Source organism: Triturus cristatus, chromosome 2_2 (genome assembly GCF_964204655.1).
Source record: "Triturus cristatus chromosome 2_2, aTriCri1.1, whole genome shotgun sequence".
In the NCBI taxonomy this organism is placed as follows: domain Eukaryota; kingdom Metazoa; phylum Chordata; class Amphibia; order Caudata; family Salamandridae; genus Triturus; species Triturus cristatus.
This window is the reverse complement of record NC_140582.1, coordinates 729,488,591-729,506,284: the sequence shown is the minus strand read 5'-3', so window position 1 is coordinate 729,506,284 and position 17,694 is coordinate 729,488,591. Positions and strand designations below refer to the sequence as shown.

At 43.5% G+C, this 17,694-nt stretch overlaps 1 protein-coding gene across 8 annotated transcripts in view; it reads left to right on the top strand.

Moving 5' to 3' along the window:
• Positions 1 to 17,694, top strand: part of FAT1 (FAT atypical cadherin 1) — a 277,803-nt gene that overhangs the window by 19,431 nt on the left and 240,678 nt on the right. For all 8 annotated transcript variants that reach the window (XR_014978169.1, XR_014978170.1, XM_085641986.1 and 5 more), the window contains exon 2: positions 3,829 to 7,102. Coding sequence is in view for 6 of the 8 variants with exons in the window: in XM_085641986.1 (XP_085498112.1) it covers positions 3,853 to 7,102 (3,250 nt within the window). In the remaining 2 variants the exon portion in view is untranslated. The remainder of the gene's footprint in view (positions 1 to 3,828; positions 7,103 to 17,694) is intronic.

Below are 17,694 nucleotides of genomic sequence, written 5' to 3'. Positions count from 1 at the left end.
AAAGCATCGTATTATTACAGTGGGAATTGAGTGGAGTCCCTTTAGCGACCATAACCCCCTGGTTATGGAGTTCCTTTATCTGCCTAAACGAAAGTTGACCCCAGTTGAGGATATTGCCGAGAGAATAACGGACCAAGGAAGAAGACTTAGGTGGGCGAAATTAGATGGCGAAAGATTTTACCGGTCCTTAATGGATAAAGGCAAATCATGTATTGATAAATGTTTAGACCTTTCAGTTGAGGGGGCCTGCTTAACTCACGCTTTTGGCCAATTAACCAAACTGGTGGACGGATTGTTGCGGAACAAGGCCCCAGTAAAGACCAACTCAAATCTCCCGAGATGGTTTGATGGGGACTGTACACGAGCCCTGAGGGAACTAAAAAAAGCCCTCAGCAGTAAACCTAGGGACGTATCAAAAGTTCACATGTGCAGATTAAATTATAAGAAGGAACTTAAAAGAAGGAAATCGGTGCTGCAGGGGGAAGCGTGGGCGGCCTTGAGGGAGGCTTCTGAAAAAAGGGATATAATGGAATTCTGGAAAATAATAAATACCCCTTGTTTTCAAGATAAAACTTCACCCTCGGCTGCCACAAATATTCTACCGGAACAGTGGATAGTGCACTTTGAGGGCCTGTATAACCATGGGGAGGTGGATAGTACAGAGGAGAGGAGGGTGGTCATGCAGGGAGAGTCCCTAGAGTTCACTCTGGAAGAAATAGCTGTGGGCATAGAGGGATTAACCAAAAATAAAGCCCCGGGTCCTGATGGGACCCCCCCCGGACCTGTTTTTGAGTAATGTGGAATTATGGGCCCCGATTTTAACCAGAGTAATAAATGCTGCTATTGTGGTGGGCTTGCCCAGGTCCTGGTCGTCGGCCATTATAGTACCCATTTTTAAAAAGGGTAACAGAGATAACCCCCAATGTTATCGCCCAATTTCCTTGATAGATGTTCCAGCTAAAATTTTCGGAAGAGTCATTCTGAACCGACTGATTGATTGGGCCAAGGATAACAATATTATCTCGGATGTTCAGTATGGCTTTCGGTCGGGCAGGTCCACTAGTGACCAATGCCTGAACCTGTATATGCTGGTCGCCAAATACACAAAAACCAGTAAAGAAGCCATTTACTTGGGATTCATGGACTTGGCTGTGGCATTTGACCACGTAAATAGGAACAAGCTCTGGGCAATGTTGAGTCATCTAGGGGTTGACCCAGGTATAATTTGCACTCTGAGGGAATTGCATAGAGAGACCTCTGCCAGAGTGCGGTATAACATGGAAGGGGGGTTGACTGATTCTTTTAAATGTACTAGTGGTGTCAGGCAGGGTTGCATACTGGCCCCTTTTTTATTCTCTCTCTCTCTATATATATATAAACAGTTTAGAACAGTTTTTAATTAATTTAAAAACAGATTGTCCAAGGGTAGGAACACGTAATATCCCGGTGTTGTTGTATGCAGATGACGCGGTTCTTTTAGCGCGCACCCCCAAAAGCCTGCAGATTTTAATTGACCGGTTTGTCGAATTTATGGGTGCGCTAGACCTGTCTGTCAATTTAAAAAAATCTTATGTGATGACAGCAGGTCACAAACCACGGACCAGCTTCACTTACAAAATCGGGAACCACACGCTAGACAGGGTGCAATCCTTTTCATACCTAGGCGTGCTGTTTGATGAGTCCCTGAAATTTGCCCCACTGGTACAGGAAAGGTGTGGCAAATTGGTGGCATCAACTGGGGCAATAGCAGGTTACGGGAGGAGAGTCGGGCGTTGGTCCCCGGAACAATCAATGAACCTGTATGGCTCTATGTGCTGCCCCAAAGTCATGTATGGTTCAGAAGTGTGGGGTTTCATAAATCTTCACCCACTGCAAAGGGAAGAAAATTTTTTTTCCGCTCAATCCTAAAAGTCCCCAATTGCACACCTGCTTTTATTGCACATAGAGAACTAGGACGACCCTATCTAGAGGATCTGATTAAATTTAGACCAATTCTGGTGTGGCTAAAAATTTGGTGCAATCCGGAAGCCGCACTAAGTAGACAGATTCTAACAGATTGCCTAGGGAGGGATAAAAGTCTAAATATCCCATGGTTGAATTATGTGAAATCCAGTCTGGATAGCATGAGTCGTAATGATTTGTACTTAAACCCGTTAAGGATCACCCCACAGGACAAGCAGACCCTTAAGAGAAACTTTTGGGACCAAAGATCTCTTGCCAGATCCACAGAGGAAGGGGTTAAACCCTCAGTGATCACTTACAGCAGACTTGAAACCAATGATGGGATTGAACCGTACCTCTGTGTTGTGTATAATGCCCAAGAAAGGTTTTTAATGTCACGTTTTAGGCTCAATTTTTTACCATTCTTATTAGCTGGACCAGCTGGTTTTAGTCATTCAATTGAGCAGAAGGGTGCCTGCGGCTGCGACAATAAGTCTCCGCAGGACACCCTTCATTTTGTACTTCAATGTCCTTGGTATGCAATTCCAAGACGTAGATTTTTAAAGTCTAGGTTCACTCGTGCTAAAGATGCACTGATCTTTTTACAGAGGGCCAGCAACCCATTAACTCTATGCTCTGTTACTAGTTTCCGAAATTTGCACTAAGACTTAGGGTAACCAGAGGATAGCTCTACTAACGAACTTTATAGGATTCCCCATTTGACATCGTGATTATGTTTCTTGTGAGGCCTGTATAGTGAAAAATGAATTACTTTATGTTTACAGTTTCAGTCATTGTTCTTGTATAATGATGTAATACTTTTTTAAACTGTATATAAATGTACTCTTTTATGATGGTTTTTAACCACCGAATAAAGAACTATTGATTGATGGATAATGCACCTGCATCATCTACTTGTGCAAGACACAGGTGAATGGCTCCTGGCGGGGGGTCTCTGGTTCCTAGACAGACTCCGACGGATATCCTTGGGAAGAGTACAGTTAACCGTGTTCCCTTTGGCAGTCAATGCCATTGCTCTGGTTTGCAAGTGAGATGTATAGCAGGCATGCAGTGATAATAGGTTTGTCCTGACCTTTGAGCAGACCTAACCCTGCAATATACCTTCTTAAAAACAGAAAGATACAAAACGCCCTACTGCTGACTCTGCAGATATAATCCTTTAACTGCTTTTGTCCTGACCTGTCAGTTTTCCCTATTAATTTTCATTCCTGTGTATCGAGCCTATCTTTTTGAGGGTCTGTATATACATTGCTGCAGGACAGCATTGATCATGTTTATCACTGTCTTTGTAAGTTTGGCTGTAGAAAAGTATGTTGGAGAAGAGGCAGATGTCGGTTTCTGTACCCCATGTGCACGACTATTCACTTTTATCCCAGAACGGAAACCGAGGTATTTGTAGGACAGCAGAATATTCCCGTGTATCCCAAGAGCAAGACTATTCACTTTTATCCCAGAACTGAGATTCACCCACTTGTGGAACAGCAGAATGGTCCAGACACTGGTACAACTTCGTAGACTATTAGCCAGGAGCGGTGTCCTTTGGGAACTGTAGTATTGAACCTTTTAAAGAACTAGCATTTGGAAATGCAATAAACACGTTATAGAAAATTCTAGCTCAACTCCAGTTAACTTTGCACAATGCTAATAAAAGGCAAAAGTGACCTCGATTCGTTTTATTGTTGTAAAACTTGCTAATGCCTCATAACCAAAAGGTGAGAGTGGGTGTTTATCGTGCATTACAACAAACTGTTCGTGGGTGCATGGCTTCTAAAATAATAAGTGTGGATGGGGGTGAAGTCTGCAAATAGAAACTGCAGTCTTAACGTTTGGCTCTTGGTTCTCATCAGTTTTGTTTCTTTGTTTCAGGAGTTTGGGGGATAACCTGCCATCATGTGGAGATACTTGACTATGCTGCTGCTGCTGTCTGGCGACTGTGAAGGAAGGCACAGATCCGACCATGCTGCTCCTATGCAGTTTACTGAACACCAGTATAATGCTACTATTTATGAGAATTCTGCTGCCAAGACCTATGTGGAGCATCCTGTAAAAATGGGCATTTACATCACAAACCCACTGTGGGATATAAGGTACAAAATCGTGTCTGGTGACAATGAAAACCTCTTTAAAGCTGAAGAGTACACTCTGGGAGATTTCTGCTTTTTGAGGATCAGGACCAAGGGAGGAAATACAGCTATTTTGAACCGAGAGGTGAAAGACCACTACACACTCTCTGTGAAGGCGGTGGATAGAAACACCAATGCTGAGGCGCGGGCAGTGATCAGGGTACAGGTTCTGGATACAAATGACTTGAGGCCTCTATTTTCACCAACCTCCTACAGCGTTTCATTACCTGAAAGTACAGCAATAAGGACCAGTGTTGCGCGTGTTAGTGCCACGGATGCCGATATTGGTACCAATGGGGAGTTTTACTACAGCTTTAAAGAGAGGACAGATATGTTTGCTATACATCCAACCCGCGGTGTTATCATTTTAACGGGAAGGCTTGACTATTCGGAAACCAAGTTGTATGAGCTGGAAATCCTTGCTGTGGATCGTGGGATGAAATTGTATGGTAGCAGTGGCATTAGTAGCATGGCAAGAATAGCTATACATATAGAACAGTCAAACGAGCATGCGCCTGTCCTCACAGCAGTCACACTCACCCCCTCGGAAATGGACCGAGACTCCACATATGCCATTGTAACAGTCGATGATGCTGATCAGGGATTAAATGGAGAGATAGCATCTTTAAGCATTGTGGCAGGGGACCCGTTGCAGCAGTTCAGAACAGTACGAACGTCTCCAGGAAGTAAGGAATACAAAATCAAAGCTGTTGGAGTTATTGATTGGGAAGCCCAGCCCTATGGATATAATCTAACATTGCAAGCTAAGGACAAGGGAAGTCCATCCCAATTCTCTTCTGTGAAGGTTATTCATGTAAGTTCCCCGAGGTTCAGGTCGGGGCCTGTCAAATTTGAAAAGGATATGTACAAAGCAGAGATCAGTGAATTTGCTCCACCATCAACGGCGATCGTCATGGTAAAAGCAATACCGAACTATTCCAATGTAAAATATGTATTTAAACACACAGCCGACAATAGCAAGTTCAGCCTAAATCCCTTTACTGGTCTAATTTCCACTTTAGAACCAATAAAAGCCCAAGATGTAGCACACTTTGAACTAGATGTTATGACCAGTGACAAAAAGGCCTATACAAAAGTTCTGATTAAAGTAAAAAAGATGAATAGTAATGCCCCAGAATTTATGCAGACCTCCTACAAAGCTACCATTGATGAGCATGTCCCAGTCGGAACCAGTGTCCTGACCATAAGTGCTGTAGACCTTGATGAGGGTGAAAATGGCTATGTAAGTTACAGCATTGCAAACCTGAACCGCTCACCTTTTGTAATTGATCATTTCACTGGCACTATCAGCACGTCTGAAGACCTAGATTATGAGTTAATGCCAAGGGTTTACACATTAAGGGTCCGGGCTTCCGACTGGGGCTTGCCATATCGCAGGGAGGTTGAGATTCCTGTCACTATAGTTTTAAACAATTTAAATGACAACACTCCATTATTTGAGAAGGTCAGTTGTGAAGGGACCATTTCGAAGGAGCTGGCTGCCGGAGAACAAATAACTACTGTATCTGCTATAGATGCCGATGAGCTCCAGTTGGTGAAATATGAAATTCTATCTGGAAACGAACTTGATCTATTTAGTTTGAATCCAAACTCTGGGGTACTTTCACTGAAACAATCTCTTTCAGATGGCCCAGGTGCTAAAGTGTCATTTCACAGTCTAAAGATTATTGCTACAGATGGAGAAAACACAGCTGTGCCACTGTACATAAACATAACTGTGACGACTAGTCGCAAACCAGCCATCATGCACTGTGAAGAAACTGGTGTTGCTAAAATGCTTGCAGAGAAGCTCTTGCATGCTAATAAACTTTATAATCGTGGAGAGGTTGAAGATGTTTTCCTTGACTCGTACTCTGTGAACAAGCATGCCCCACAGTTTAAAAGCACGGTCCCCGCTTCAGTTGAAGTTAAGGAAGACCTTCCTGTGGGATCACACGTTGAATTGTTGAATGCCACTGATATCGACAGTGGCTTTAATGGAAAATTGGTGTATGTTATTTCGGGAGGCAACAACGATAGCAGTTTCACTGTTGACATGGACACTGGCTGGCTGAAAGTGCTGTCTCCCCTCGATAGAGAGTTAAAAGATCAGTACGTTCTAAACATTACTGTGTATGATCTTGGAATCCCTCAAAAATCAGCTTGGCATCTTATTAATCTAAAGGTTCTGGATGCCAATGACAACCATCCCGAGTTCTTGCAGGACAGCTATTTTATAACTGTTAGTGAGAACTTAGAGCTAAATAGTGAAATTATCCAAATTGAAGCTTTTGATAAGGATTTAGGGACAAATGGGGAAGTGCTGTACTCCATCCTTACAGATACATCCATATTTGAGATTGACAGCATAACTGGCATAGTCAAAGTTGTACAGCCCTTAGATCGTGAAGCTGAACCTGTGCATTACCTTCGGATTGAGGCCCGTGACCAAGCGGAGGAAGATCCTCCGTTATTTTCATCTGTGATTCTAAGAGTATTAGTAGATGATGTCAATGATAACCCACCTAAATGTATTCCATTAAATTACCGCACAAAAGTTCGAGAGGATCTTCCAGTGGGAAGCATCATTATGTGGTTGGAAGCCCACGATCCTGATTTGGGACAGTCCAGTCAAGTACGGTACAGTCTGCTAGAGTCTGGAGATGGGCACTTTGATGTAGATAAATTAACTGGAGCAGTACGGATTGTAAAGGAGCTGGATTTTGAAGAGAAACAAATGTACAACCTAAGTGTACGGGCAAAAGACAGGGGAAAGCCCATTTCATTGTCTTCCACTTGTTACGTTGAAGTTGAGATTGGCGATGTAAATGAGAATTTGCACCCTCCGTTGTTTTCCAACTTTGTTGAGAAAGTTTCTGTTAAAGAAGATGTCCCTATCGGGACCCCAGTCATGGTGCTATCTGCTCACGATGGAGACACAGGACGTGATGGAGTAATTCACTATTCAATAAGAGATGGGTCAGGTGTTGGCACCTTCAGCATAGATGAACAAAAAGGTAAGATCATTTGAGTTATTCTGACTGGTTTCATGTCTTTTTCTGAAATTGTAGCCTATTGTGTTTATTTTTTATAATACATTGGTTTTGCAAATTGTCTGTACCAAACTCCCTTTTATCACATGTTCGATAGAATTGTGTTAATATGGGGATGCAGAGTGTAATACTTTATTTAGTTCTAGAAAAAATCCAGTCCAGCAGAGCTGGTTTGTTAATTTCAGATGCCATTTATGATCCTAAAATATAAAAAAAATTGAACGTTTGTGAAATTCCGTTTTTTTAATGATTAGTAAATGGAATAATTGCTTAAGTTGCCTTTCAGGTAGATGCTGACCTGTAATAAAGCCTTTTCTGGCCTCATGCCACTTAGTGCCTTGCACCTTGAAAATTCTAAATCGTATCATACAGTTTTTACTTGTGTGTTCCTTTATGTTCATTATGGAGGCTTCAGGCAACTTAGGCGTGATTGTTGTGGCCTTGATGTGGGGGATAAAAGGACTGACGTTTCAAAAAGGCTCTTTCTTTTGTTGTCAGACAAAAGACTTGAAAGATACCTTTGTGAATCCTGGTTAAAGACTTCCAACAATTTCATAGTTTTTCATTGGATTCAGAAGGAATGCTAATCTGACTAACCCCCCCCCCCCCCCCCCCCCCCCCCTAAAAATTGTTATGCTAAATAATCGTGCTTAATTTTTTGGACATTCTTCTTCCAGCCTGTTGCATGCATCGGATCCTCCAGGATTAGTTGCATCCCCTATGACATGCCCATCATGACTGGGCTCTTTTCACATTGTTTACTCGTTGGCTATTGGAACAGATGATCTCATTAGCCCTCTGTCCATTGAGCTCCACCTGTCTTGATTTTAGTCCTTACCCCTGTGATGTATTTTTAGAATAAGGTGGGGTTAAAAGGTGGCTCTCTCAGGTTATCCATGTGTAGCACTTAGTATTTGCTTTCTTCATGAACACTACAATGCAACCAAGACAATCATCAGGCCACGCTCGCCTGCTGCACGTTTGAAGTGTGTGGTTAGATATTCTTGCAGCAGACATGATGCATAATTTGAACAGTGCTTGGTTTTTCGCGGTTTCCTCGTCTGAGCAAGTGATAGGGAGCTCCTTTGCTACCATCTTCCTATCCGCGGTATGCTACGAAGTGGTGTTTCCCTTGTGCGTCGGATTTTGTGTGCCAAGGCCTTTCATGGAAATTAATTGACTCTCTTGGTAAAGTGAGTACAATTTCTCAGTGTGGACGAATTCCTGGGGGTAAAATTGCTTTTTCTTAATGAGGTAGCCCCCGAAATGAGGCGTTGCTTCGACCTGTGAATGAACAGTCCCTCTTTGAATCCTTATATTTAGCAGTGATTAGAGACCCTTCTATATCTTGTTTTCTTCCTCCCTAGGTCTTGTCATCTCTACATCTATCTGTAGTCCTCAGAGTGGGAGATAGAGCTACTAAGGGCCCAGCCAGCATGTTAGACTTGGGAAGTTCAGTTCTACAGTTCCTTTAAGTTAGCAAAGTTCTTCAGTTGTGTTCTGTGTAAAGCATAAAATGAAACTGCTGATAGCTGGAATGTGCATGCCTCCTACAACATGTCTCATACATTGCACCTAGAGTTTGCAGGTAGATATAGCTCTTCTTTTACCTGCGGGAATATTCCTAATTTGAGGCTGACATTAGGAAGTCTGTATTAAAAGTGTGCAGAAAATGGCTGAAACCAATGCTGGTAAAATTGCAAGTGGTCCATAAAGCTACACGGGAGTCTGCATTTGTGGGTAACGTAAGTTACTGGGTCTAGGACAAATCTAGCTGATCAGTTCCTTGGCTTCTACAGAGAAAGTTGTATGGTTCTACCAAGAGATTATGACATCTATTAGCACAAAGGATTATCTATTTCTTTGCCACAGGTCTATAGCTTTAATCTACCGTTTCAGAGTTCCTCCAGTTTAGCGAGTAACTGTTTGCTGACAAAGGATCTTGCTTGGATTAAACACTTTTAATGCCGTTACCTTCCTGGCATGATAAAAAGGACAATCCACCTTTATGTAAAGCCGAGCACTTTAAGTGGGGTTGGGGGGTCACCACTGTTTGTGGGGACATTTGCAGGCAACATGTTTCTGGTGGTGTCCTGTGCAAGAGGACTGATCAGGTCAAATGTTTGGGGGGGGGGGGGGACTCATTTGACCAAGATAGAACATGGTTTTAAATGGTGGAGTTAATAAATAAAGCAAATGTGTTTTGTTTAACTTTTATAGACATAAGACTCTATGCTAATTGTTGTCACAACAGCTTTCTATTTAGCTCAGAAAAATAAGACTGGTCATCTTAGTGGTGTTCGTCATTGAACCATTAGATTAATGTGGGTAAGTCCTTGGTTAAGTTGTATCATTAGATCCACAGTTTCTCGCTTGTTAAATAGATAGGTTTTATCTCTTCTTCGCAGCACATTTGCTATGGACTGGTATCACTGATTCTCGGGTTGGTTCCCAGCTGTACTACAAACTTGCCACCAACCAATCCTTGGTTCGATCTTTTCTTTAAATCTATACACCACCTGCGTGTGTTTTTGAATGAATGAATAGTTTTTTTTTATTTGTATAATTAATTAAAATCATTGCAAAGTTGCAGAACGTTATCAAAATTATGCTAAAATAAGTGACTCGCACCATTATAATACAAGTATCTAATCGTATACAAGAAATTAAAAAGTGTCAAACCGCAGTGAGAGACCATTTCTAAAATGTGGGCTACATTCTAAAATTCATTGGTTTTAAAAATTGCATATTAGAAAAAGTCTCTGTTCCTATCTGTTCTTGAGACTGAGTCACTTGGTACCTTGGGGGTCTTGTGAGGACTGTGCGGTCCTTTCCTGGTAGGGGCTCTTTACCGTTTTTCTCCCTCTGTTACTCTCGGTGACACGACAATTGCTACCAGACGATCTTCCTCTGATATTTTCATTTAGGTCCCTTCGTGTGATATTTATGAATTTCCCAAATTTGGCTGCGTGTGTTAATTTCTGTCTTTATCTTGTTTTTTTCATATTCTCTTTCTGTGGATGAAACTGTTATTTTCATAATTTCCAGCATCCTTCCTTCATCTACCTTATGTGCTGCTTCATTAAAAAGATATACAATACTTCTGCATTTCAATCGCATTAAGCCTCCAATTTACTCCCATTATTTTCTCCACCAGACACCCTAAAAATGCATACTCGCTGAAAGCCTTCATCTCGGTCGCAGCAACATGAGCCAGATAGCAGGTTCTGAACTAACAAGATCTATGTAATATTCCATACAACCAGAGCCGTAATCAATGCCTTACCCTTGAACAAAGTTTACTATTGTAGTGGCTTCATGTGAGCTTCAGGTGCACAATTTTCAGTCTCCTAGGTCACACTTTCCCACCTCTTGACATTAGCGTGGCTTGATAAGTACCAAGTTTAGGAAACTCCACACATTGCTGATAGTGTTTCTCAAACCCATGCATATAACTTATGCCTGTGTACCTAACTGAAACCTTTTTCTGGTGTGCACTGGGAAGAAGTTTTTGTTCTGCCAGTTCTAACTTCACACCATCCCAAAATCTCCATCCTCTGTTTTGATATTCCAGTCTTTTAGGCTTTCAGAATTTCTCCATTGGATTTCCTCTCAGGTTATATATAAGCAATTTGCCTGCCTCACTGTTGAACATGGACGTTAAGATGCACCTTCGCATTCAGTTAGGAAAGTACCACGGCTATAAACCAACTCCCCATAGTTCCCTAATCCCTTAGTACCAGCATACATCTCCATCGAGCCCTGCTCAAATATATGATTAACAAGATACATGGTGTTTGTGTTTAAGTAACCTAGTTTCCGTTATGGTGTACTCCACAACACCTTCTCTGCCACCATATGTATCAAGTAGCCCGGCAGTGTTATTTTACACATTTTGATAATATGGACAGTGTTTCTAATAGAATGAAAGTAACTCTTTTAATAGCCCACAGATAGTCCAGATTTGAAGCATAGCTTCAAGTTTGGACTCTTTTTAATCAATAGATTGTTTGCTGCTGTTAACTCCTGTGATCCTGGGCAAATATATTCTCCTCGTGTCTCTGTGACATAATGCGTCTTTGAATAGAGCTTTGGAGCTGGCATTGTGGAACACATTTGATAATGTATACTAATAAACACAATAGCATTTCGGGGATTCCCGTATACATTGCTGCGGTATACAATATGTAAATCTGTGATGTTCTCTAAAATTATTGAATGGTGATGAAGTTCTTAGGACGAAAATCAAGTTCAGAGCGTGGTAGGAAGAACCTCTTTTTCATTCAAATGGATCTTGGGACATGAATTTAATCTGCAGTGTTTTAGGCATTCTCTAAAGGGCTAGGCAGTCCGATAGAAAGCAATCTGCTATCGGCCACGGGGGGATAGGAACTTCAGACGTCAGCCTCCGAGAATGCCAAGCAGGGGCCTGCAACTTTTTCAGTGTTTGTGTTGCATGGAAATAGCTGTGCCGCTATTTCTTTTGACGCGGCGGGGCCTAAATAAAACCACATTGTCAGCTCATTCCTGAGCTTTCAGGGCGGCGCGCGCCTTGATCTGCGCGACTGGGACGTCCTTCTTCTGTTTCCATGTTTTTTTGATTCATAAATTGCCTTGATTCAAGGGGATCGTTTATTTTATAGCCGGACGGTCCCTGGTAATTCAGCTTTTTATGCATGCTTGACTAATTGGTCTCCTAGGGAGGGGACCTGTAATTGGAGCCAAGAAGCCAGCCTATTTCGGCTCATCTGATAATCTCTCGGTATATTTAATCACAGTCTAGTTGTGGCCTGTGATGATTAACGCAAAGAAGTAACCCCCCCCCCCTTATCTCGGGTTTCTGTGCTTTAAAGAACGGCAACCCCGCTAATCTCTCTTTCCATCATAATGTTTCTCAATAACAGTTTTCATGTTTTGAGAAATTGAAACAAAGTATGCTAACTGGTATTTTTAGGTTTATTTACTGTTACAAGCTGCTGCGCCAGTAATTGATCACTTTCTCTTAGTATAGTGTTATCTGTATTCAATACAGGGCCAGCATCTGCCGATAGATGTTTGTTGTGAGCATCCACTCAAGACCAAGCAACTACTTGTTAAGCGTAGGTGCATTTTAACAAAATGCGTTGGCACTCCTTGCTTTGGCAGCTGCCCTCTACTTCGCCGATATTAATGCCTTCACTGATGTCTTATGCGTCCTGAGAGAGTTAATAATGCATGGTGTTGACAGTGTATGCGTCCTGTGCAGACGGGGGCACAGTCAAGTCATTGACAAAATACATTAAACATTCAGGATGAGGCAACAGCTGGGCCTTGCAGGGCCCGAGGCGGGATTGACGTCTAATCTTTGTGTTCTTGACTTTATTCTTTGTTGGCGTCTTCCTCCGTGAACAGGAACTTGCAATAACATAATGACCTCCTACTTTGTCTCCATTTATGAATCCGCACCTCGGTCTGTCTGCAAGCAACTTATTTCACTTACACGGCCATCTGAGGTTAATAGTGGTGCCAGCTTGATGGATTTGCGGTTGTTGTTCTGGCTTTGCACTGTATACAGTAACACTTTTGTTAGTTTTGCAAAAAAAAAAGTCTTCATAATCGTAAATGTGTTCTAGCCCTTTTGTGGAGTGTGCTGCATAGACCCATGCTTCATGTCAATCTCCACACTATACATTTAGCTTGTGAAGTTTTGAAGCTACATATGTGAGATTGTTTTTCAAACTCACTTCCACCCAATCTCCCTTCTGTGCACTGTGCTCTTATGTTTTTGTAGCTGGGTATCTGCTTATTTTCTGATTTGATTACCTCTCACAATATTGACCTATTTGGTAATAAATGAAACATATTTTATTTTAATTTTAGTAAGCAATGTTGTTCATTTCTACTTTGTTGTTAAACACCTTGACTCCGAAATATAAGTGGCGGGGCAAGTTGTAGTTAAGGCCAGCAAATGTGTTTATTATCCATTCCAGCCGTTGCTGTTGTCTTGACGCCACACTATTTACGCTCATCCAGGTAATTTTTGTTAAGGTTTGTGCTTCACCTATCCCCAAAAATGCCCGAGCCTAACCCAAAAGGAAATAAACGAGAGATTATCAGTGACCAATGTGAAAATCAGAACTAATATAATACATTGTGACTTGCAGTAATGTGCTTGCTGTGATTTATGCTGATTTTTTTTTTTTTTTTTAATATCCGTAATGTTTGGTTGTTATTGTCCTGGTTCTTTGTGAGTCTTACTGTAGTAGTTTTCAAATCTATAAGTTGACTGCCCACACCTCTTTCTGCTCTTCCCCACATGGACCCCGTTCCATTTCCAATACATGTTTTGATTGGTGTGATGTTGAGGCATAAACATCTGTTAATTCATGAATTCTACATTTGTTTGAAATCCAAGTGTTTCAGAGTTGATTCAGCTCTTACTTTTTTTAGATGCGCAGTTGAATACTTACCATATTCATGCAGCAAGATAATCGAGTACAGGAAGCGGCACACTAGCTTCAGAGAAGCTGCCTCGGCTGATAGTTCCCCTGTTCTGAGGTTCTGCATGTGGTATCACACATTTTATGGCCAGGCTCCTGGTTTTAAGTATCTCGATTCATGGCATGTTGATGAAAATAAGCTCCAAAGCATTCTTCTGTGGAATGACTTTACCTCTTCAGATTGAGCACTGGGCTGAGAGTTCATAGTTTGCGCTTTATAAATTCTTCATATCCCTTGTGCTTCGATTCACTCAACTGTTATTCAGTGATGATCCTTTCCCTGCTATGTTGTGGCTTCAAAATAGCTGTGTTGTCTTGGACTCATTGGTTCCAGAAAAGTCAGAAGAATTTTCACGGGGAGTTGAGATTCTCTTTGGTTGTGTGAGTTGTCAGTCAGACAACTAAACCGATCCTCTCTTCCCCGGTATCAGACCAGATTTTGGTACCAAGAATAATCGTGGTTTGCTTCAATTACAAGCTTAGTGTTGTATTGTTTGCATCGTCATACATCCTTCAAAATTTTCAGACCTGAAAGGAAGTACCTGACGGCAATATGCCTGTCACTTGGTGGTGGTTGATGGTCCTTTGCTTCTAAATGGAGGCATTCACTTTTTATCTTTAGAATAACTCAATTTACTGGTCTATTTTTTCTTCTCAAAGTAGATCTTGCCCTTTTTAGCTGTATAATGCCGTAAACTGGAAAATGCTCTGGACAGCATATACCTGGACATGTTGTCACCTTAGCATAAGTTGTTTACTCCAATTATTATTCAACTCCAGCATTACTGGTTTTCTGAGAGGTGCTCTTTGATATTTTGAGGTCACAATTAAAGTTGTGGTCATTTAGGTTAGCAGTGACCAATATTCAGACCTTGTCCTGGAGTGATTTCTATGGTTGTCCTCGTGCAGGTAATTTAGCTAAATAAAAAAATAATTGTTAATAGGAGAGATTAAAAAGCCTCCAAAGAGAGGCTTAAGAGGATACTTCAAACTTGCTAGAATTTGTTTGTAACAAAAACTTGTATCAGCTAAACCTGTATCTCTGGCCTCATACCTGCATTTTAAACTGTGCCCCCACCGCGTTTTATCGCGGAATCTCACCGGTTTGTTGTTTCTTCGTGGCGCTTGGCCGCCATCTTGGGGTGGTCTCTGCCTCCTGTGCCACTTGCTGCAGCGCTCTAGCGCTTCATGTAGCCCAGGTGAGCTGGTATTTAAGGCGAGCTCTCCCACTGTCCTCCCTTGGGAAAGGTGCCTGCATGCGCTACATTAGTTGCATTTAAGCGCGTCGCGCTTATTATTGATTTTAAAGCTCGTTTTTTATTTTGCATTATTTGTTGTTTGGAGCCTCGTTCTATTTGTGGAAATTCTCTCTGGCCTCATACCTGCATTTTAAACTGTGCCCCCACCGCGTTTTATCGCGGAATCTCACCGGTTTGTTGTTTCTTCGTGGCGCTTGGCCGCCATCTTGGGGTGGTCTCTGCCTCCTGTGCCACTTGCTGCAGCGCTCTAGCGCTTCATGTAGCCCAGGTGAGCTGGTATTTAAAGCTCACTCTGCTAGCGCAGCGGTGACGCGCAGCGGTAGCGCCTGTCTCGCGCCGGAGTCGAGCCAGAGTCTGCCCGTCTGCGCCCGTCCGCGCTAAGCACGCGCGGTACGCTGGGGATTATATCTTGTATTTCCGCGGCGTGTATATTTGTGTGCCCGTATTTTTCGCCCTGTCAGGATGATTATGTATTCCGGCGCCTCGCTTCTTGCCATCAGAGACACACTCCCACGCTGCTCTGCCACACCCCACCATCCGTTGTGTGGCCCGTTTCAGTGTGCTTGCAACAGATGGTCATTGGACCAGCCTGTAGGTATTCGTGAGCTCGCCACTTCTCCCGCTCCACGAGCTCCTCCTGGTCTCTCTCCGTTGCCTGGTAGTGTGGGATCTGGTCTACGATTTTTAAATCTGAACACCAGATCTTTAGTGAAACACCATCTGTCTGTGGCTGATCTCATTTTGGATAAGACACCAGATCTGTTGGCTGTAACTGAAACCTGGCTACAAGATACTGATGACGCCATAGTCAATCTTGTCTGTCCTCCGGGCTATTCATGCTTCAGATCTAACCGCCATTCTAGAGGTGGAGGGATCACCTTATTTATCAGATCCGCCTTTACATGTACCTGGACGGTCTTGCAGATTGTGAGAGTGCACTGTTTAAGGTTTCCATCAGCCCTCAGTTCTCGCTGTCAGGGATGGTTGTCTATCGCCCTCCAGGCAGCGATGTTGCTTTTAGAGGTGCCTTTCCGGAGGCTGTGAGCTTATTGGCTAGCGGTTGTGCAAATTTTTCAATCTTGGGCGATCTAAATCTCCACGTTGATAGGTCAGAGTCTCTGGCCATCAGTGGTTTTTTGGCTGATTTAGAGGCTTTGCAGTTGACCCAGCTTATTTCTCAGCCTACACACGTGGCTGGCCACACCCTTGATCCGTTTTTTACCACTCTTTCTGATGTTCGGATTGTGGCGGTTGATCCTGTGATATGGTCTGACCACTATCTGGTGTCTGCTTGGCTTCCCCTTCCTGCCAATCCTACTATACCGCCTTTTTTGCGGATACCCCGGCGCCACTGGAACAAACTCAGGTTGGAGGACCTTCACCGCATTATGGGTGCTGAGCCATTAGGTCCCTTGCTGAATGCCACCTCGGGCTATGACCGGTTCTGTAACTGGATTACCAGGGCGCTGGACGTCCTGGTACCTATCATCTCCAGTAAGTCCAGTCCCCGGCAGGCTAGCCCCTGGTATGACAGCGCGCTGCGTGCAATGAAGTCCTCTTGCAGACGGGCGGAAAGGGTGTGGCGTAAGTCGTACGATGCCGACAAGAAATCCATCTACCTGGCCCTAGTTAAGCTTTACCATCGAGCTATATGCAGGGTCCGGGCGGCGTTTTACGCAGCCGAATTTCGAAATAGCCTTAACCCAACTAAAACCATCTTTAAAACCATAAAAGATTTAATGGCAAAGAGAGTTCCCCCACAGTTGGACAGTTCCATCGCCCACTGTGAAACCCTAGCCACCTTCTTTTTGGATAAAGTCAGGAAAATCTATCTGGCGTTTCCAAGCACACTGTCTCCTGTGATTCCCTGGAGCGGCTCTAGCAGCTGTCCATCATTGCACTCCCTTCCTACCATCTCCAATGAGGAGTTCGCAATGTGGGCCCTGCGAGTCAAGTCTGGATCGCCTGCAGACCCGGTAAGATCTGCTCTTTTCAGGGACGTTGCTTTTCAGGGACGCACAGCAGTGTGCTCCCTGATTAACCTCTCCCTAACCTCTGGCCTGGTCCCTGTCAAATGGAAGCAAGCGGTGGTTTCACCGATCCTAAAAAAACCATCTTTGGATCCATCGAGACCTGAAAACTACCGCCCTATATCCTTGCTCCCTTGGCCGGCCAAGGTTATGGAGGCCCATGTAAATCGGGCCCTCACGGAGCATATGATCCTTGTGAATGTCCTGGATCCAACGCAGAATGGGTTTCGTGCTGGTCACAGCACTGAGACGGCCCTTCTGGCAATGGTTGAGCATTTGCGAAGTGTGCTCGATGCAGGTCAAACGGCAGCGCTTATTTTACTAGACCTGAGCGCTGCCTTTGACACTGTCTCCCATCGCATTTTGCTACACCGCCTGCAGGACATTGGCATTTGTGGTTCTGCCCTGCAGTGGTTCCGCTCCTTCCTCAGTGATCGCTCCTTCTGCGTTGCCACCCCTCCTTTTCAGTCCAAGTACCATCCTTTGGACCTGGGGGTCCCTCAGGGCTCCTCGCTGAGTCCCACGCTTTTTAATCTGTACGTGCAGCCGCTGGCTGAGGTCGTCAGGCAATGGGGCCTTACCATGGTCTCCTATGCTGACGACACTCAGTTGGCGGTTACGATCAGCGGGGATGCCAAGCAGGATGCCCTCAGGTTCCGAAGTGGACTGAGAGAGGTGGCCAGCTGGATGAATAACAACTGTCTCCAGCTGAACGCGTCAAAAACAGAGGTGATGATCGTCGGAAGGGAAGCGGACCACTGGGGGGATGAATGGTGGCCTCCAGAGCT